Source organism: Mauremys mutica, chromosome 10, assembly GCF_020497125.1.
Source record: "Mauremys mutica isolate MM-2020 ecotype Southern chromosome 10, ASM2049712v1, whole genome shotgun sequence".
Taxonomy (NCBI): domain Eukaryota; kingdom Metazoa; phylum Chordata; order Testudines; family Geoemydidae; genus Mauremys; species Mauremys mutica.
Genome location: NC_059081.1, coordinates 61,845,976 through 61,868,611, shown reverse-complemented (window position 1 = coordinate 61,868,611; position 22,636 = coordinate 61,845,976). Strand labels below are relative to the sequence as shown.

The following is a 22,636-nucleotide window of genomic DNA, read 5'->3' as shown; positions in this document are numbered from 1 at the left end:
AGTCTCTGCCTGGGTGTGCTCCCTCTTTGAAGGGGAATTCTGGAGTCACCCACCAGCTGGGGGATCTCCGACAGCATGGCTGTGATGATCTGGATCACTCTGCACAAGGCCTGGATCTTCTGGTGATCCCTTGAGAGGGTGGAGTTGGGGCATGATCCCTATTTCTGTAATGACTTTCATTCAAAAAATCTCACACCACCCCTGTCGGGTACATAAATAAGATCATACCCATTTTACAGATAAGGAAACGGGGGACCAGAAGGGTTAAAACTAGTCACCAAAGGTCACAGAGGGCTTGATTCATTTCCCATTAAAATCAATGGAAAAACCCCACTGACATAAATGAGTGATGGGACAGGTCTAAAATCACACAGTGGCAAAGCCAGGAAAAGAACCCAAATCCCCTACTCTACTCACATGCCTGAAATCAAATTACACCAGAAAGGAGGTGGGAGACACTTATCCTAGCAGACCATTGTATACTGTGTGTCATCTGGAAGCTACGTAAGACTTCTGTGTAACTGCCATAAAATCAATTTATGACTGTGACCCAGGACCGCTTGATGCCAACTAGCAGAGTGAGCACACAGAGGTGCATATGAGTTATAGCTAAGGCTAAGATTTTGTCATGGTTATTTTTAGTAAAAGCCATAGACAGGTCATGGTCAATAAAAAGAAATTCACAGAAGCCGTGACCTGTCTGTGATTTTGCTGCTGCGGCTCCACATTTTCCCCCTCTGCCCACAGCAGCTTGAAGCTGCAGGGTGACCATATTTCCCAAGGAGAAAATGGGACACTCCCAGCCGCTCGTCCGAGGTGCCTCTGCCCTCGGCGCAGCTGTCACTCATTGCTGGAACCCTGCAGGGATCCCGCTGGCTGCCAGCTCCAGTCCCACACAGAAAATGTTATGGAGGTCTCTGGAAGTCACGGATTCCATGACCTCCGTGACATAAACATAGCCTTAGTTATAGGGATTCCCTGGGTCTGGTATTTACATTCTAGTTCTCCAAAGAGCGTCATGTAGTTTCTACTGAACGGCAACGCCTGTGTCACAGTGGCCATCATAATCTTTGTGAAATGTATGCACAGATAGGTAAGGAGATATATATATATATATGTATATATATATGAAATTATGTTCTTAAGGTCTTATAGTTAAAGGTAGGTCACCAAGAGGTAGCATGCCTGAAATCAAATTACACCAGAAAGGAGGTGGGAGACACTTATCCTAGCAGACCATTGTATACTGTGTGTCTCACAATGGAAGTCGATTTGCATACTGAGTCAAAGGCTAATGAAGAGATTGTGGGGACTTTACCAGAAGAAATTAACAGGAAGAGGTGAACAGCAGGGGAGAGAGAACACTGTTTGCAGGTAAAGAACATAAGACAGGGCTAATATATCTAGGGGTACAGAAAGCCGCCCTGACATCCTTCATGTGGGGGAGACAAGCTGTCAGCAGGCTTGGTCATGAAAAGAAAGTCTCAGCTATCCTGGTTGAAAAACACTTGTGAGCAGGATTTTGAGATAAGCAGGACCTCAACAGACAAAGGAGTATCATGTTAGTTGAGTTTTGGATCTACAATGCATGTTATGATTTTGTTTTCTATGAAACCCTTTGTTTCCATTAATCCTACTTGCTTCTTCTCGAATCTCTATTCTTTGTTAAATAAGCATATTCTAAGGTGTAATTAGTAAACTGTGGGATTTGGTTACTATGGGATCTGGCAATTCTGAGTGTCAAATGAGTAAGGGGCTGGATGCCACAGGGAGATGCTTAGAGGACTTTTGTTTGGCGCATACCTATTGCTAGCCTAAATGAGGGACAGGGGTGCCTGTGTGGGCTGAGAGGGGAGTGCTTGTGTTTCCTGTGTCTGGAAAAATCAGAGAGCTGGCCCTTGGCAGATACAGGCAAGGCTTCCTCATGCTAAGAGCGGGTGGTAGGGAGGTGCCTCACAATGGTGACCCTTGAGAAGCGTCACAATGATCCTATGCAGAAATACCTATGTAGGGACCAGAAAACGTCATGAGGGAATTTCTTCTATCATTGAGAGCTGGGAGAAGAGCATTCTTACACATTCCCTTGCAGAAGAAATGTGAAGTATTATTAGGGATGCATTTGCTACTACTTCAGGGTTAAGGGTGCATTCTGAAATTGGCTTAAAAACAGGACAAATTCCTGTTTTTCTCTATATAAAGGTGACTTTTTGTCTGAAATTTCAGCCTTTATGCCCTGCTATGCAGTTTTTAATTTCTTTTCATACATTTTTAATATGAATTGTCTGAAATGGGCTGTGTGGCTGAAATTTGTCCATGATGGTCTCTTTTTGTTATTTTTAAAAGAAATCTTGTCTATCCAGCCCAAATTTGATTTTTGAGAGATTAATCTTGATTGGATCTGGGGTGATGGGCAGATTTTAACAATATACATATTTAGGGTCATTTTCAGCCATTATTTGTCATAACTGAAAGATCCTTTTAAGAACAGGAAATTTACACTTTGCAAAATCACATTTATTACAATACTGTCTATAAATATTTTATGTAATCCTTCATCATATATTGTCTTCCCATCTATCTCAGGCATTAGATCATTTTTCCCTCCTTCTCTGATGTAACTCCGCTTTTGAAACACCTATTAGTTAGGCAGGCTAAATAGGCAATGTGACTCCTGCAGAAGACACCAATATCACATGGGTAGGGTTGATTTCCCATGTTTTCCTGATATTCTCCAAAACTGCAAAGCTTTCTTTGATTGTGGGTAGGATTCTTAAGGGACCTCACAATTTTAACTATGTTTTCTCAAACAGAAGAGGCTCTAGAGGGTAAACAGTTCCACCAACTATTCACTAATATCTGAAACCTGTACTGAAAGAGGAGACGTGATCTTTTGGTTAAAGACCTTTTGAACAGGTGAATTCTGCAGTTCAGCACTAGTTATTTCTTCATTCGTACTACTCAAACAATGCATAACACTCTGTTCATGTGACGTCCCCTCACAGTGTATCCACGCCTTACCAATAAACAGAAGATAAACTCCCCTAGGTAACACAGTTGGCTTTTTGGAATAACAAGTCAGTCAATCAGACCCTTCACAACCCCCAGGATTTCTTTCCCATCACAGATGACAGAAATTATTGCCATTTTCTTGGATTATACTGTTTCATGCAGAGGTGTCAAACACATGGCCTGTTCTGCAGCTCAGATAGGTCAAGGAGGGCCCAAATGTGAGGAGCTGAAGCGGGAGCCTGAGCTTGTTGGGACAGAATCAGCTAAACCCCTTTCTCCTTCTCCCGCTCCCAGCCAGCCACTTTCACCTTTACAACATCTGGACTTGAGCAGGCTCCTTCCCAGCCTCTCTCTGACCTCATGCTCCTTATATATGGCAATATACCTATCTCAGAACTGAAAGGTCATCGAGTCCAGCCCCCTGCCTTCACTAGCAGGACCAAGTACTGATTTTTGCCCCAGATCCCTACATGGCCCCCTCAAGGATTGAACTCACAACCCTGGGTTTAGTAGGCCAATGCTCAAACCACTGAGCTCTCTCTCCCCACCCTCCTTATTGCCCTCCTTCCCCACTTTGTAACAGGCTTGGGGGAGTGGCTGTTTCTCTCCTGCCTCACCAGTTCCTGCTTCTCCAAACATCCTCACCCCATAGCGTAGTTTCTTTTTCTCTCTCCCTCACCCTATCTGCTGCCACTGCTGAGTCCTGAGAGTCCAGGCTCAGAGGAGCAGCTGCTTCTCTGGCCCTCCCCTTGGTTCCTGCTGCCTCCAGAGAATAGAACCCATGGGGCAAGTGCCCAAAGGGGATGGGTGAGATGAGAGAGAGAATTCACCGAAGTGGGAGGTGGGCGCAGGGACTAGTGATAAGGGGAACGCACAGAAGGCTAAGTTAAAGAACAGAGGAAAGGAGATTGCATAAATGTATTTACTTAACAGATGCTAGTTGAAAGGGTAACTCAGCCCTTGCAGAATGAACTGACAGACAAGTCTTATGGCTTCATAACCACAATATGCTGAGTCACCAGATGTTGTTTGTGTTAGTTGGCATCTTTAAAGAAGTCTGCCCTTCTTCAGATAGTGTTTCATAAAGGGGAGGAGAATGGCCAGGAATCTATTTGCATAAACAATTACACACACACTCTTCTCTAGACCTGTTAGAAATACAAAACGTGTATATTGCACGAGTTAAACACTCATTACTCTAATTCTATACACAACTAAAGCAAAATGAACACTACACACATACCTGTTCTTCATTAGACGCACTTCTCTCTTTCGTGCAGCTTCCTCTGCTGGCTGGGTAGGAAGTGCTGGGGAGGAGGCCATGACCACGCCAGGCGCAATGGTGCTGGTGGGTGCTGTGCGAATCTGGTAGGTCTGCACATCTCCTGAGGCAGCTGAAAGGGAAGTATAGTGTTAGGTTACACAGCACTGTGAGAATCCTGTCAAAACACTCTGTGAATAACACCTAGTCACCAATCTAAACATAACCAGATAAAACGAGGTGATGACTCTAGGCTACAATATAGGAGGGATTAGCATTATCTGGGTTATCAATGGTAGTTCATTCCTAGTTTAGTATATTTATGGTTGCAATCATTCTTGCTGAAGAGGGCTTAGCTTGTGTCTGACAACTAGGTTTATCTGCAGCTGCTAGTCCTACTGTACATTTTTCTTCCATTGGATTTTTGACGGTTCTATTTTGTGAACAGGCTAAGCAACCATAAATCTAGCATGGTAAGCAGGAAATAGCTTTTAGGATCTTCCTAGGCAAACAGTACTTTTTAGGTGAACTCCAAATGACTAACTGCAGATGCGAACTGGTAATTGCATGTGTAAGTATCTGGGGGTTTTGTGCAAAAATGTAGGATTTGTATCCATAGCAGGCACATGTGCAATTTAGACACTAATCGTTGAAACACAGCCCATAGCACAATACTATTTCTTTAGTATGATCAGCTTTTATTTACTTGGGAGTCTATTGCATTTTCACTATTACTTGGAAAAAGGTCTTTTAAAAAAATATACATGACAGAAGATCAACAAGACATATTTTCCTCAGACACATACATTAACCTTAACATACTAATATTCATCAAGGCTTGAAAGTCTCTTCCTTGAATGATTTGAACAGAGTCAGAGCAAAATCAGAAACATCTTTTTTTAACAATGTCTGTTTTGTACTGCCAGAAAGAGCATTAAAAAGGAACAGTGATTTCTAACTGGAGAGGGCAGTAAATTACTAGTAAAGGAAAATTCCCCTATGGAAAGAACACTGTGAACAGATCTCTGCCCAAAGAACAGGAAAACATTCCTAAAACTTTACTTCTAATTTATCATCATTGCAGATAACCACTTGACAGAAATTAGGAACTCTCAAGAAATTTGTGTCACAGGTTTTGGGGAACAGATAGCAAACATTCTCTTGAAAGAGCTGAAGGAAATAGGGTATGGACAAAGCAAAAGTGAACTAGCTTTCAGGAACCGAAATAAAAGCATTTTCTATATCCAAAAATATCTTAAGTTTGTTCTGAGTGAGAGAAAATGTGACATGTTTTTTTCTGGAATTTATTTGATCTGTTTTAGAATTTGATCTGTGCCAAAACTGTTAATTCCTTTTTCTGACATATTTGAGGGAATTATTTTGGCAAGTTAAATTCCCCTAGGACTAAACATAAAATGATGGATTATTCTTACCTTGTACAACAACTTGGTTACTCGGTACAAGAATCTGTTGTCCATCAGTGGTCTGTGCGTATTGTAAAATGGTGGTGCCAGGCTGGGTTGCAGCTGCGTTCGTCATGGTCAACGTCTGGAGGCCCTGTACTCCATCTGTGCCATTGTTAGCCAGCTGTATTGCTCCTCCTTGGGTGATAGCAACTGAAAACAAATACATTTGATACAATAGTTAAAAGATTAATTTATTTGACATGGTTATTTACAGTTTACAGCCGAGTTACAGAAGAACGGTTTGAAACATCTGAGTTAAATCCCTTGCACAACTACATATCTTAACATCAGATAGGTCACTGTAACTGTAGTCATTCTTCAGCAGTGACCTACTATCATTTCATTCAGTACCATAAGGTTGCTACCTTTCTGACAGACAAAAACATAGACCAAGAATTGCCTCTCCTACCAATCACATCTCTAAGGGCTAGTCTACACTTACCGTCCGGGTCGACGCGGTGAGTTCGACTTCTCGGAGTTCGAACTATCGCGTCTGATCTAGACGCGATAGTTCGAACTCCGGAAGCGCCGCGGTCGACTCCGGTACTCCACCACTGCAAAAGGCGGTGGCGGAGTCGACTTTGGAGCCGCGGACTTCGATCCCGCAGCGTCTGGACGGGTAAGTAGTTCGAACTAGGGTACTTCGAGTTCAGCTACGCTATTCACGTAGCTGAACTTGCGTACCCTAGTTCGACCCCCGCCCTTAGTGTAGACCTGCCCTAAGAGAAGCTACATCCCTCCCAATGTAGAATTGTAGTATTTACTGAGTTGATGATTTTCTTGTTGGCTACGTGCTCTTTTCTCTTTTTTTCCTTTTGCTCCTTTCTCTAATTCCTCTCCTCTCCATGCTTTTCTCTTCAATTTTCACCTTGCTGTGTCCATTTTGTTCTCCAGCGTCTTTTCCTGCTCGAATCCCCTTCTCATGCATTGTTTCCACACACACATATCCAGTCTCTCATTCCATCTAATAATTTTGTTTCCTCTTCCCTTTCACTCCCTCAATCCACTAATTTCCATCCCAGTATTCAGGCTGCAGGGGGAGCACATCTTACACAGATCCCCTCATTCAGCGCCTCTAGAGTATTTCTCTGCTTTTCCACACATATATCAGGATGTATCAGGCAGAGCAGATATTTGCAGGAAAAGTATTTGTACATCAATGGTAGAAGTGGAGTGTCAGCAACATCAATCTCTAAAAAAATCAAGAGGCAGACTGGGGAACCGACCAGGGAGCAACTATAGCACAATGCTTTTAAAAGGACACTTATAAGAGGAATAAGTCATTTGATAGATCTTCTCTTCCCCTTCTTGTACACTTAACAGTGAGTTCTCTGTTTGTTTTAGCTGATGTTTATAACTATTGTTTTATTGCTGCATCCTCTTGTTATTTTCCCTAGTGATTTGCATCAAAGGTGACATATCCATAAAATGTAATGAATAAAGAAGTTGCAAACACAGAAATTGAAATTTATTATGCACTTCAAATAAGGTTATGGAAGCCCTGCTTTTTTCTTGTCTATCTGAAAATGTAATTGCTACTTTATTATATATTATAAGCGTTAAAAAATTTTAAGCGAAAACTACAGAAATATTAGCTAAGAAGGAAAATTCTGAAATGCCCCAATAGCTTTCCTCTCCCAAGAAAGTTTTGAATTAAGCACTCTAATTAATCCCTTTTGTACCTTGGAAAGTAGAACATGTACCATACTAACAGCAACCAACAGGCCTTGTGAATGTAAATTATACATTTTATACGTCCACAGCTGGAATGTACTTAAGTCACAGACCCTAGTATATATATAATCATGGAACAGGATTAATAAGGCTTCTGACATTGCACAAGGGTCAGATTAAATTAGTGTTATATTGACTTCTTTTACCCCAGCCCAAACAGTCAAGCAAGTAGAATTTAACAGTTCTCTCTCTTCCGGTCCAACTACCACAACCAATAATAAATGCAACTACGTACTGTACTGCCCACTGCTGGTTTGGTAAATTGGAGTTGGCACTGTTACAGTGGTGATGGCAGGTGCTGATGTCTCCTCTTCGGACTTTTCTTCTTCAATCCTTGGCACTCCTGGGGCGTCTGAGGACAAGTCATTCAAAATTTTTCTGGCAAAGACAGTGTGTTGTAAAAATTTTAACAAAAAGTGAAAGTAAAATCAATTCTACTGGCTACTTGGTGCTGGGGAAAACTCAGAAGTGCAGCAAATAAGGAAATAAAATACATGGGATGGGAAGAAAAATTAAAGCACACTTTAAAACGATGCTAGGTAACCGTGTTAAAAATGCCACAGGAAAAGGGTGGTGTGGAATCAATCTAGAACAGTCTGTGTGTTTCTGCATACTTGGATCTAGAACTCACATTTTCCCTTTTTCTTCAAAAACTTCATCTTTGATACACTTTTTACAAGTTTCCTGCTCTCAGTCACAGAACGATGTGAAAAAAGAAAGCAAGAGTATTTAAAGCACCAAATCTCCTCATTGCCACCATCCACATCCAGAGGACGTGTTCCTGCTGCAGAAGCCACCAAGGCCTAAACTTCACCCAGGGACTTAAGTTTCAAAAACTTAGCAGAAATGATTGTGAAGTGCAATCAGCTTATGACCTAGCATCTGTTCAGAAGACAAGGCTGGGCATTTTAATGAAAGTCACACAATTAAGTCCACAGATTAGGGTAATTGTTCTGCTTGAGAAAGCTTTCCGACTTGCAATAGTAAAGGGAGGGAAGAGCAATTTGGGTTTAATTACTGAGTTGGCTTAATTATTCAAAGCCAAAATGGACAAAACAAAATACTGTAGAATCTCAGAGTTATGGACACCAGAGTTATGAACTGACTGGTCAACCTCACACCTCATTTGGAGCTGGAGGTATGCAATCAGGCAGCAGCAGAGAATCAATCAATCAAATCAATCAATCAATAAGCAAATACAGTACAGTACTGTGTTAAACTTACACCACTAAAAAAATTGAGAAAGTTTAAAAAGAGATTTGACAAGGTAAGGAAACTGTTTCTGTGCTTGTTTCATTTGAATTAAGATGGTTAAAAGCATTTTTCTTCTTCATAGTAAAGTTTCAAAGCCGTATTAAGTCAATGTTCAGTTGTAAACGTTTGAAAGAACAACCATAATATTTTGTTCAGAGTTACAAACATTTCAGAGTTACGAACAGCCTCCGTTCCTGAGATGTTCGTAACTCTGAGGTTCTACTGTAGTCATAAAGGCCATGGATCTCACTGACTATGACTAGAACTGACGGGGATAGATGCTCAACAAAACAGCTGCCCAAAATGCTTGGGTCTACCACCTGCTCTCTGTGCTGCAACTGGACTGATAACTCTCTCTACCAAGAATCTGGAGGAGTGGCAAACTCTCTTTTATTGACTGCATGCGCCATCATATGCAACTGCAAAAGGCTTCTTTAGGCAACAAGGCAAATTGGGATTTTCTTTTGTTTTTGTACGAAGCGCTATTCGTTCTGTTGTGGACTGCACCCCTAGTTCTCATCCAAAAACATTTGAAGAACCCAGGCCCAGACTACACTGAATTTTCCTGCCTGGCTTTGGTAGCCAAACCTATATATTCCTGTATTCCAAGGAGGCTAGTCAATTACCAAACAATCTGAGACAAAGACAGAGATAGAAATAGGGCTTTGTTGTTATTAATTAGACTCTGTTAGTACCTAGGAACCCCAATTGAGGCTCAGCTCCCTATTTTGCTAGGCACTACACAGACAAGTAACAAAGACAACAGTCATCTCCCTGGAGAGCTTACAATGTAGGCATCGGACAGGTGATGAGACAGAAAGGATGAGACAGGTGGACAAAACAGATAAACAAGATGGGGGGTTGGGAGGATGAGGTAATAATAAAACTGAACAGCAGTTATCAGAAAAGCAGAAATTACAGCTCACCACTTTCCTAACCAATGCCAGATGGGCATGGTGGGTACTGTGGCAGAGGTAAAGTGTTAAGGAGGAATTTCAAATATGATAAGGTGGTGGCTTTACAAATTTAGATGGGGAGTTTCTCCCATGCACATGAGGTGGTGTGGAAAAAGTGAAAGATATCTGAGTTAAAAATGGACAAGCAAAGTGAAGGTGGGGTCATCAAGGAGCTGGTTATGGCTTCCTGATTCTGTGGGCTGATCTCTACCAGCCCTGTCCCTAATGTAAATTACAACAGCCTGGTTATGTTATCTGAGAACTGGCAGAACACTGCTGTACTCTGGCCCCGACCCTTTCTGTTCCAACATGATCCTTCCGCTGGGGTGGGGAGGCTGGCTGGCATAGGAGCCAGGTACACCAGCTTTACATCAGTTGAGTTTCCTCCTGCCTAAATGGCACATAGAAGCTGGCTTGAGGGGGACAGAATCTGGCCCTAAGTGGCTTCCCCAAAGCTACAGATGGAGTCAGTGTTAAATGTGGGATTAGAATGCATGAGTCCCTTGTTCTCAGTGCTCTGCCTTGTTCACTAAACTCTGTTGCCTCATTTTGCTCAACTGCCTTTTCCTGTGGTCAGAGGTCATACTGGGTGCTCAACAGCTCAGCTGCAGACAGCTGACTAGGAGGAAGTCTGTGGCAGATTTAACACCAGTAGCCCTCCCCTCCACAGCTACAAACACAAGTGGGGCACTTTTAAAATCTAGAAGCCTGCCATCATGGCTTTAATTGCTCCCCAAAGACCCTGAATGGCTATAGAAGGGGACACAGAATAACGAGTTCTCACGCCTGTTGACTGGCTTATATTTTCAAGCCAATTTTCAGAAAAAAGGGCTAGAAACTTATAGCTGGATTTTCAGAAGTACTGAGCACCTACAAATCACTTTGACACTGAGGGGAGCTGTGACTGCTTATTAAAACTGCGTCGTTAATATGTTTTAAAACAAAAGATGAGATTCTCATTTTAAGGGCCCCCAAATCAGAGATTTAGTGTGCATATGATTATGGGTCCCAAGGCCAATTCTGCTCCAAATAAGTGATTCCAGTACTGTCTCCATATCTGCTACTGACATTGTCCCTGCACATTTTCTGAGGATGTGGGGCTCATTCTAGACCTTCACATGCCAAAGTAAGGATACATGTCAGTTTCAGCACACCAAAAAGCATTGCTGAATGGAATTACATATAATCAATGGCTCCACGGGACTGCATTTTAAAAATGAATTCATTACTCAAAGACAGAAGAAAATTCCGCCCTGCCAGAATGAGCTGTTCTTTGTAACATTCATGGGCATTTACTAAAGGAAGACATGAATGTCTGATTTAAAGAAAACTACCAGTTGTTCTGCTGCATAAGTGCCTGCATGCAAGGTAGAGATGCCCAAGGCTAGTTCTAACTCACATCCAAGACCTTCCTGCATTTTGAAGAGAATAATACATGTAAACTAGCTTGACTAGGCCACTTCCCTCTCTGCTGGACACCTGCAGCCTGTTTGGTTATCCGCTAGTTTTCCCCAAGAAGCACGGCAAATTCTAAGAAATACCACCTACAGCAGTTATAATGAGCCACACAATGTCATGTTTCCACTGGACGTCTCAGGTGAAGGAAAGAATTAAATCTGACTGTTGCTAGTGTTTCAACATTAACAACAAACAGAAAAGTTGATTCTACAGAGACTACAGAATATACAGCAGCAACCTGCCTGCACATTTCAGTGGCGCGCCAAGAATTAAATATCTGTTTATGTGACTTCTAAGGCTTCTCTCACAGTTGTACCTAAATGCTACACATATAGATTTATTTAGCATTGAACTTATTCTCAGCTGATTTTCTTTCCTATCTCTCCATAATGGCAGATGTTTTTCCTCTTCCTCCTTATCTTATTCTGCTGATCTCCTGGCATCCCACCAGAAATTGGTCATGGAAAGGTCACTGAAGGAATATTTTAGTAAAAAAGGTAGATCTCATATTAACTACAGAAACACACTATTTGTCTACCCATTTGTCGAATAAATGCATCAAGCAAAATGCTTCAGCTTTTAACATCCATACCTGTAGGAGGGTCGTCTGGAAAGGATCTCTCTGCGTTTCTGAGAGTCTGTGACACTGTCCACTGACTCCTGTGAATCTTCACTTTCTGCAATAGTGGAGATCTGTAAATAAGAACAGAATAAATTTACCATTGTAAGCAAGTTTAACAAGCCACTTCTACAGTAATAAATCTACCACTATAAGCAAGTTTTCACAATATGCAAAAAGACATTATCAATACAAGTACTATACAGGACTTTGACCTCGAAAATCAAAAGTAATAGTTGATCACTGGTTACTGGATACATAGATGCCCAAAGTCAACCATCTAGCTTCAGAAATGTATTTAACAATTAAGTCACTCAAATGAGAGAATATATAATGGGCAAATTATTATAAATAATGGTTCCACCCACTTTTTTCTTTCCATAACTCCTTCTTTCTATCCTGCTTCCATCCAGTCCAAAGAACCAAAGCAAGGTAGGCAGTCAGGTCTGGAGACACAGTAACTAGAAGCAACGTGGGATTGAAAGCAGAAGGGTCTGGAGACAAAGGGAATGAGGAGTGCAGTTGTGACAGAACCAATTATAAAACTCTACAAGGATATGGAGGTCCTGCAGGAGCCTTTCCTGGTTTCATGCTGTATACTTGGTGCTTAAGGCCTCCTGGGTGCCATGCTAAAGGGTTATACAACCATAGCAGACTGTGAAATATTGGCCTGTAAATATCACCATTCAAAATGCATTTTTATACTTCATCATCCGTTCTGAATTCCAGCATGATTTCAACATCACTCTCTTACCTTGAATCACTAGAGCCAGAAACTAGTGCCACATACCACCTGAAAATTGTGCAGCTCCAGATTTCTAACTGGGTAAAACATTAAACTCTAACTCCAATAGTCCGAGGGAGGTAGAGCCTGACAAAAGTACATAACTGAAGCAATACAAGGAAATAACCAAGATCATTATCAGAATGATCCAATTTTAAAGTGTGAGTGTCACCTAATTTTTTTTAAATCATTACTGGTTTAAATACCTCTATAAAAAAAAATCTCAATAGTTAGCTTTTAATTTAGTTTAGTTCTCATCTCTGTGGGTTCCCAATGCCCAAAAAATGATTTACCACCCTTATCTTATGTGGTCAGTAACAGCCTAAATAGTTCCTGCTTCCATGTTCAGCAACACTGGATTTAAAAGGTAATTTAAAATGTTGCTCAGAGACGGAACCGCAGTAGAGATTAAGACTAAGGCTTTCTGGACTACTGAAGCCTTTCTCCAAGTCTTTAATAAATTCTGAGATTGGCTTTTCACCCTGTGAATCATGAACTGTATTGTCTTTCGTTTATACAGCATCAAGCAATTATTAAGGTTTTATAAAGTTAACATTCAAAACATGAATATTAAAATCACTTATCGCAACCTGCCAGAGGTAGAAATACACACGTAAACCAGTACAAATGTTTTCCAAGAAGCAAAAACTTTGATTCCTGAACATCAGCCACATTAATAATTCAGCAATCTCTAAAATTCTTGTTGTTGTTCATTTAAGATACAGAAATGAGACATCTTAGAAGTCACTAAACAGACATAAAAATGGTCTAGTAATGTTAACTTTGCAGCAGGTAAAAGCCAGATATAGAAATAGTATCAGCAAAAAAGCACAACCTAATAGGCTTACCAACTTCTAGAGGGAAATGAAACTCAATAATGTGTAGAAACGAAAAGCAGATAAACCATAAAGAAAGAGACAAAAGGAATGGGATAACAAGTACAGTACAGACTTTCCTTTCAGCATATTCTAAGTTGACATGACGCAGAACACACATAAGTTTGATTAAGGTGGACTGATAAGGTTATATAGAATGCATGAGTTAGGAGTTTGAAATCCTTTAATACATACCTGAACCGTCTGGACCTGTGGAGACTGAATAACTGATGGCTGGGCTGTCTGAATAACTCCATGGACTTGAACTGTCTGCCCATTAGGCAACTGTACTAAGGTCACCGTTGGGGCAGAAGACGTTGCATGAGCTGTCGGCATAGATACCTACAAAAGAGAGAGAAGGAATATGTATTAGATTATTGCAGCATCTCATTATTTGACTACCAAGAACATTCTCAGCAGTAAAAGGATGATGCCTCTTCTCCTAGGAAGGGCTTTGATAACCAAAAACGTTTAAAAGGGACACCAAAAAACAAACAAACACACCCCTGTCTAGGCCCAACATTTGTCCTAATTTGTAACTTAATCTTCTGAAGAATGTCCCCCTGGCTCTAAACATCTTGTTATAAAACCACTGCCAAAAAATGAAGGAAACACCTCTATTTTGAGGTAATGTGATCAAAACCTAATATGCGCCCTTCCCTTGCAGCAATTAAATATTGCTAGAACTGTGAATATTCCTACAGTGAATATTTCCTTCCAAACACTGGAATGGGTTACCTAGGGATGTGGTGGAATCTCCATCCGTAGAGGTTTTTAAGGCCCGGCCTGACAAAGCCCTGGCTGGGATGGTTTCATTGGTGTTGGTCCTGCTTTGAGCAGAGAGTCGGACTACATGACCTCCTGAGGTCTCTTCCAACCCTAATCTTCTATGATTCTATGATATGTTGCTGACTCTCAGGCAGAAACATATGGGAGCTGAGCTACTTTTGTTTTCAAACTAGAAAATGCAGGAGAGTATTTGCCAACTGTAAAATGTCAAAATTAGTTAGGGAGTCAAATTTTCAGACTTGTTAGAAAGTACAGCCACAAAGTAAATCAAATCAAGTAGCTGGCAATGTCCTTTTAAATAAAGCCCACAGACCAACTGTTCAAACGGAGTAACAATGCATGCTTTTAATGGAAACAAATGGCTTCTAGGTAGTCATTTCAATGCTATACTGCAAGATACACAACTAAGAGTTAATTTATTGCTACAAAGAACAATGGCTACAATTTTCAAACATGGGTGCCTAAAGATGGTTTTTGAAGCTTAATTTAGAGTTTGTCTACATGGTGCAGCAATGCACACTAGAGCAGTGGTTCTCAAAGCCGGTCCGCTGCTTGTTCAGGGAAAGCCCTTGATGGGACGGGACGGTTTGTTTACCTGCCACGTCCGCAGGTTAGGCGGATCGTGGCTCCCACTGGCCACAGTTCGCCGCTCCAGGCCAATGGGGGCTGCAGGAAGTGGCGCGGGCCGAGGGATGTGTTGGCCGCCCTTTCCACAGCCCCCATTGGCCTGGAGTGGCGAACCGCAGCCAGTAGGAGCCATGATCGGCCGAACCTGCGGACACGGCAGGTAAACAAACCGACCCAGCCGCCAGGGGCTTTCCCTGAACAAGTGGCGGACTGGCTTTGAGAACCACTGCACTAGAAGGGTGTGATTTGTAAAGCACGCCAATATGCTGTGCGCTAACTGGTCCATGTAGACCCTGCTGGCGAGCAAAAAAGTTCCATGTAGTGCTACGTTAACACGCAACTAGTGTACATTGCTGTATCATGTAGACAAGCCCTCAAAGACCCAAGTTTGGAAATGCTAATCAATGTCACTATGTTTAATGGAGTTTTCAGGAAACGTAATAACTTTTGACTAAAAATGCAGGAAAGATTACACTTCTCTCTTCCACGAGCTTCAAATAATGTCATATAGCAGCATTAATATTTATTGTAATGCAGAAGTGAACAAATTTATATCTTGACGAATGAATGATTTTCAAAACACTGATCTCTGAATTTCCATAACCAACAATCCTTTATGTGGAAGCTTTGTTTGACAGAAAATCAAGGGAAATTGTACTTGGACAACCCTGTTGTCTCCCCTTTATTCTCCAAATTTGGTGCCTGTTTTTTTGCTCTTTATTGTGAAGATGGCTACTGCAAAGACGCACTGCATTCTTGCAGAGCAGCACTTGACCAATTTCACATGTGCCATCTGCAGCTGAAACTAGCATGGCACTACTCTTCTTTAGCAGTTATGGGGCACTTGTGCCATGATGTCAGTTGGCTGGAGGAAGGGTAGTAAACAATCTGGGCGACAAGCTTCTCAGGCAGTAGAGTACAAACTTGCAGAAAAATCCTCTTTTTAATGTAATTTTTTAAGACAAATTAAGTTCCATCATCATGTGGCCTTATTAATAATGAATCCAACTGACTAAAGTAGCTCTTGCCAACGAAAGAAAAGCTGATCAACTGAAAGCTGTTCTGCTGTTGAGCTAGGCCAACATCTGATAATCATTTCGGCAGATGTTTCTGACTCATACCTTATGGAATCAATTTACCTTACTCAAAATAGCAAGTATAACTTTTCTCTTTACTAGGGGAGCATTCCCTAGCCCTCAACAAATGCAACAACAAAATTATAGAATCATAGAAACATAGGGCTCAAAGGGACCTCCAGAGATCGTCAAGTCCAGCCCCTGCACTGAAGCAGGACCAAATAAACGTAGACCATCCCTGACAGGTGTTTGTCCAAACTGTTCTTAGAAACCTCTAATGATGGAGATTCCACACCCTCCTTTGGAAGCCTGTTCTAAATAGGTAAAGTATCCTTATAGTTAGAAAGTTTTCCCTAATATCTAACCTAAATCTTCTTTGCTGCAGATTACTTCTTGTCCTACCTTCAGTGGACAGGCCGAACAATTGATCACTGTCCCCTTTATAACAGACAAACATATTTGAACACTGTTATCAGGGCCCCCCTCAATCTTCTTTTCTCACGACTAAACATGCCCAGTTTTTTTAACCTTACCCAACAGGTCAGGTTTTATCATTTTTGTTGCTCTTCTCTGGACTCTCTAATTCGTCCCCATCATTCCTAAGGTGTGTCATCCAGAACTGGACACAGTACTCCAGCTGAGGCCTCACCAGTGCCAAGTAGAATAGGACAATTATCTGCAGTGTTTTACATATTACACCCCTGTTAATACATCCCAGAATGCAACTGCATCACATTGTCAATTTATGATCCACTATAATCCCCAGATCCCTTCTAGCAGGGCTACCACCTAGCCAGTTATTCCCCATTTTGTATTTGTGCATTTGATTTTTCCTTCCTAAATGAAGAACTCTGTACTTCTCTTTATTGAATTACATTGTGTTTATTTCAGACCAATTCGCTAATTTGTCTAGATCGGGGTAGGCAACCTGCCGCACGCAAGCTCATTTTCAGTGGCACTCACACTGCCCGGGTCCTGACCACCAGTCCAGGGGCTCTGCATTTTAATTTAATTTTAAATGAAGCTTTTTAAACATTTTAAAAATCTTATTTACTTTACATACAACAGTAGTTTAGTTATATATTATAGACTTATAGAAAGAGATCTTCAAAAATGTTAACATGTATTACTGGCATGCAAAACCTTAAATTAGAGTGAATAAATGAAGACTTGGCACACCACTTCCAAAAGGTTGCCGACCCCTGGTCTAGATCATTTTGAATTCTAATCCTGTCCTCTAAAATACTTGCAATCCTTTCCGCTTGGTGTCATCTGCAAATTTTATAAGTATATGAAGTGTTATAAAGAGAGAGTAACATCTCTCTGAAAATGAGATCATGAAAGAATTACATTGATATTATTATTTATTTGGATTGTAAAAGTGATTATAGGTGCACATCCCATGCTCTTGATTGCCATAACACAAGTTAAAAGTCTTATAATAAAATAACACTTTAGTATAAAGTTACAGATAGGGTAAAGCTAAGATGGTGTGAAAAAATGCAGCAACAGAATTATAACTTACTCAAAGTAACAAAAAAATCTGTAAAATAGTATAGTGAGTATAGGGATTAAACCCTTATTTGCAGTTACCCAATTCTTAATTATCTAGGATCCAGTTCTATATTTCCTACTCATGCAAAACTTCCATATGGACTTTACTGGGAATTTTGCCTGAGTAACGAGTACTAAATAGAGCCCTATTATACAGCTAAATTCTCAGTGTTTCAATATGGCTAATTACATAAGACTATAATCCCAGTGAAAAGGGTTAACAGCTGCCTATTAAAGGTGTCATGTATTTTTGTAAACATGAAAGTAGTAAATGATTTCATAATCATGCCATAAGACAGACATCAGAAATTCACAAAATAAAGAGATAGGAGTGAGACGTCATTTTACATACTTCGGGAGAATGCAAATCATTTACAAAGTGAAACTGTTACACAAGGGACTGATGCCACAGGCCACATTCTATACTCATCTACACAATGGAATTATTCTTGCCAAACATCAATGGAACCCAGGGTAGAGCTGGGTTCCCGAAATTAAGAAGATAATTAGGTTTGCATTATTTCTGGCCTCTACAAAGTAACTTTTTTGAGACAATAAATGGTCTAACAGTGCCCCAGTAAACAGGAGACAACTCTGCAGAATCTGAGTTTCTGATAATGAGCAAACAGCATAAAACAAATGGAAGTCTGGAAGTTGCTTATAATTTTTGTTATATCCATCCCTTTTGTTAATTTATGCACTCTCTGCATTATTTAACCATATAAAACAAATCAGTTTGTTTTCTTAAGAGATACCTGTACTATCATAACAAAGTTCCTAACTAAAATAAGCAAAATCCTGTTTATACAAGTCAGTAGAGAAATTCAAAGTTTCAAAGTATCTTTAAAGAATGGTGGGAAGGAATGCTACAAGTGAAAAGAAGTAATTCAAAACTCTGTATCTGTAGTCACGTTATAAATGGATTATACATTAAAACAGGGATCGGCAACCTTTGGCATGCGGCCCGCCAGGGTAAGCACTCTGGTGGGCCGGGCCAGTTTGTTTACCTGCTGCGTCCACAGGTTCGGCCGATTGCGGCTCCCACTGGCCACTGTTCGCCACTCCAGGCCAACGGGGGCTGCGGGAAGCGGCAGCAAGCACATCCCTGAATTAAAACTACTTCAGGTCTAACACAGTTCAATATGATATTGAAGATAAACCAACAAGTGGTACTGTACAACTCTCATTACAAAATTAAATGAAATATACATATTCCCTGTTCTAGACACACATAAAATGGAACATTCTCTCAACCGCCTCAGAAAATAGTTTCCTTCTTAAACCTTATGCAGTTTGGGAACAATGCTGTAAAAATATTAAACCAAATCACTTTGTACCTGAGCTAATGTTGCAATCTGCGGTTGTGCCTGTACAGTCATCTGTTGGGTTTCTGCCTCTGTAACGGCTGCATCTCCACTCTGCTGGTTCTCTGCACCAGATTCCATGGTCATTTAGTTACCTACAATCACAATGATGTGTGTCATGAGTATGGGTTTGCCTCTTTCATGGCTTACATATCCATGTAACTCCATTATTACTGGTGGAGCTGGTAGCAATGCATATAGTTACTGCAGCCCAACATTTTGTATTATAAGACCTAGTTTTCAGTTGCTTATAATTTTTCTTTTAACCATTCAAGAAGAAATTTTCTGTGCCAGGTGTCTGTCTCAGACTGAATTTTCTGTGAAGTTTCAGTAAAAATAATTTAGCAATTTCTAATAAGATGAAGAAAATATATTGTTTGCCCCATGTTAAAATATTCTTACAACCATTTTGTTGAGAAGTTCTAGCACTTTCAGGGACTCAAAATCTCTCAGGAGGCTTTCTCTGTTGTCAGTTTTGCCTTTTGCCATCCCCATGAAAACCTGCCCAAATTTGGCCAAGTTATATAAACCTTCAAAAAAATGGCAGTTTGCACATGCTCAGCAACTTAAGTTTGGCAGCTAAATTCTCTGAAGATTCTATATGAACTATTCATGCTCCATCCCCACAAATCCTATCTGTGATCACAGTGTGCACGGGCCATCGCCACGGAGCAACTGAGTATGTGCCATCCCAGGGACTGAGCAGGGATGTTTCCTACAAATGCTGTTCCTGTGGATAAAATGTTACCCACAATTGTGGATAAAATTCACCTGCCAAAGAAAATAAACATAGATAATATTGGAAGTCACTTCCAGAATGGACCAACACCAACATAAGGGATTTGCCATGATTTCCAATAATCAACCCATGATATTTTGGAATATTTTTGAAATTACCTTTATAAAAAAGTTAGAAGGCTTTATGCTGTTTTGTATATAACGTGAATTTTCCTTGACTAAATTACGCATCCTAGACAGCTCTTAATACAATTTTATTTTGAAGCGTTAATTGAATAAGTGTGTCTCAGTAGAACATACAAAATTCTATACAATGAAATTGCACAACCCCAAAGAGCAAGCATGTAGGGAGAGTTTATTGAATGTTAAATCTGCACCAATCTGTGAAAGTCACTTTACAATCGCCTTTAAATACTCAAAAGAAAATATTTAGCATGTAATAAAGAACTGTCTCCAAGTTTAGAGAAGTCTTCCAATCACACTACCTTTCAATGAGCACCTGGATATTGTACAACCAGTCACTTCTTAATGGTCTAAACATTTCATTTGAAATATTATTGTAGAGAAGCTTCCATTTCAACAAGAACTGTGTTTCAAAATTACTTTGGAATGTATATTCTTTGCGAACAGGCACTGCTCTCTTTTAAAGCAATCACTGTCTTTCACATTCATTCTGTTTATCACATTTCAGTCCTGGGTAAAATATGAAATCTCGATGGCTTAGATTAGCGTTACTGCATATCAGACCAATGAAAGTAAACAGTATTAAAACAAGTATCTGTGGAATGATAAGCAACAATAAGTGTGAATTCTGGACCAGTTTGGCCTCTACTGAATATTTCCAGACCGTTAAAGAAAAAGCTCCATAAATACTGAAAGCAGCAACAGACGACCAATTTTGCATAAACACTTTTGTTTTCTTCAGGAAAAATAGCAATGGAAAGATACAGGTGCCAACTACCTCAGTCATGTTCCATGGGAACAGAGCAAGCCACTGTGCATAAACCAAAACGTGGTCATTCCAATACAAAAAAATATTCTCTCAAATCAGCAACTTAGTTTTAGTGCTATCAGGTACCACATATGTAGTTCCAACATCAGTTTGGAAACGCTTAGAAAAGTCCCTGGTTTGGAGTGAAACTGTAATAAGTATCAGTAATTTAAGGGAACTATAACATAAGAACACTGTAATTCTAAAAATCCGAACACTACGGAAAGGAAGGAAATCAAGGTTAAGTTACACTTAAAAAACATAAAGCACAAAACCCTCTCCATTTTTGGAAAAAGCAAGTTAGGTTCTCCTAAGCATTCCAAACTGCCCTGCCTCCCACTGATGCCAGAATTTGTATATTCCACAGAAGGCAGACATGAGTCTGACAAGTATCACAGCTCATCGATACCTGATACTCTATAATTTGGTAATCTGGCTGTGAATCTTGTAGTTTTAATGTATCTTAAGCAGTATACCTTATAAATTTTCATTAGGACTTCAAGAAATACACAGCCTGTGGCTGTGCAACCATCATGAACCATGCAATCAGAATCAGCTTGCAGGGGCCACACTGTTGTACATACACAGAATACAGTTTTCATCTATTAGTATCCACAGGAAGCCTGCCAATGAGGATCAGAACAGTTTAAGATTGGTGCATTGCATCCAATGGTGGATCTGAGGGAACAATATTAGGAAGGTAAGATGAGATTTGGATAGGTCTTTGTGTGTCTGACCTCTAAAAGGTGTGATCTTCGGGTTGCTAATAGGTCAGGAGAGAGCAGACTGGAGATACTACGGCCGTTTGGTTGGCAGATGATGCAGATATTAGTATTTCAATTGTGGGATGTGTAGTACATGGCTGATCTTATCTTAGTTGGAAAATGTAAAGCTTGCTTGCCTGAGGCCTGGTTGGTCCAAAGTATTTTTAATAAATAAACGGACAGACGGCATAGCACAGACTCAGCACGCAGCTGCGTGACGAGCGTAACGGAAAGCCAAAGAATCAAATGGACGCTCATGGAGGGAGGGGGGAACGAGGACGCAAGGTATCCCACAGTTCCTGCTGTCTCCGAAAAGCATTTGCATTCTTGGCTGATCTCCAAATGCTTCTAGGGTCAAACACAGTGTCCGCGGTGGGACGGGGCATAGCTCGGCAATTTACGCACCCCCCCGACCCCCAGAAGTAAAAGGGAAAACAATCCTCTGTTGACTCTTTTACATGTCACCGTATCTGTACTGAATGCTGCAGATAGACGCGATGGTGCAGCACTCAACACCAACATCCTTGCTCCCCCCACGCTATGGATGGCTGATGGTACAAAACGATGGAAATCCATCCTCATCATCAGCCTATTGGCACATGGGGCAGTGCAAAAGGGCTGGTAACCATGACAACCGTACCAACTTGCTTGGGACCGGTCGGTCAAGGCCGCCTGTTGCTAATTTTTCATGGTAGATGGTGCAGTATGGCTGGTAACCGTCCTCATCATTGCAACAGGGGGCTGAGATCCATCAGCCCCCACCCTTCATTGTAAAGAAAAGATTCAATTGCCCCTGGACTAGCAGAGGGATGAGTGGCTCCCTCCTCCACACCCCTTAATGTCATCTCTGGACTATCATTGCAGCTGGAGGCTTCCTTCCACTCATTTCTCACAAACGACTACCTGTGTCTTATTCATGCATTCTATATTACTTCATCACACAAGGGGGGACAATGGTATTGGAACCCAGGAAGGCTGGGGGAAGAATGGAATGAACAGCTGGGGTTGTTTCAGGAGCACACCCTGTGAATAGCGTTCAGCTCAAAATTTATGCAGGATTGGACAGAGAGCAGCTGTGGTCTCTGATTGTATGATACAGTGGTTCTCTAGTACACTTGCACATAATCTAGGCAGGACTGATTCTATTTTTAGATACCCAAAAAGGAGGGATTGACTCGGGGAGTCATTCCCAAATTTTGCTTTTGCGCCCCTGGCTGATCGACCAGGGGCACTTATGACAGCACCAAATGGCGCAGTGCAAAAGGACAGGTAACCATGACCATCTTATTACCGTCTTCTTACCAGTTCATGGTATGG

General features: G+C 40.9%; 1 protein-coding gene across 1 annotated transcript in view; it reads right to left on the bottom strand.

Moving 5' to 3' along the window:
• The window catches only part of CREB1 (cAMP responsive element binding protein 1), a 52,612-nt gene that overhangs the window by 7,868 nt on the left and 22,108 nt on the right, over positions 1–22,636 (bottom strand). The window contains exons 2-7 of the mRNA XM_045032560.1: positions 18,800–18,921; positions 13,612–13,758; positions 11,731–11,831; positions 7,706–7,848; positions 5,704–5,886; positions 4,253–4,403 (exon numbers count right to left, since the gene is read on the bottom strand). Coding sequence (XP_044888495.1) covers positions 4,253–4,403; positions 5,704–5,886; positions 7,706–7,848; positions 11,731–11,831; positions 13,612–13,758; positions 18,800–18,913 — 839 coding nt within the window. The 5' untranslated portion in view covers positions 18,914–18,921. The remainder of the gene's footprint in view (positions 1–4,252; positions 4,404–5,703; positions 5,887–7,705; positions 7,849–11,730; positions 11,832–13,611; positions 13,759–18,799; positions 18,922–22,636) is intronic.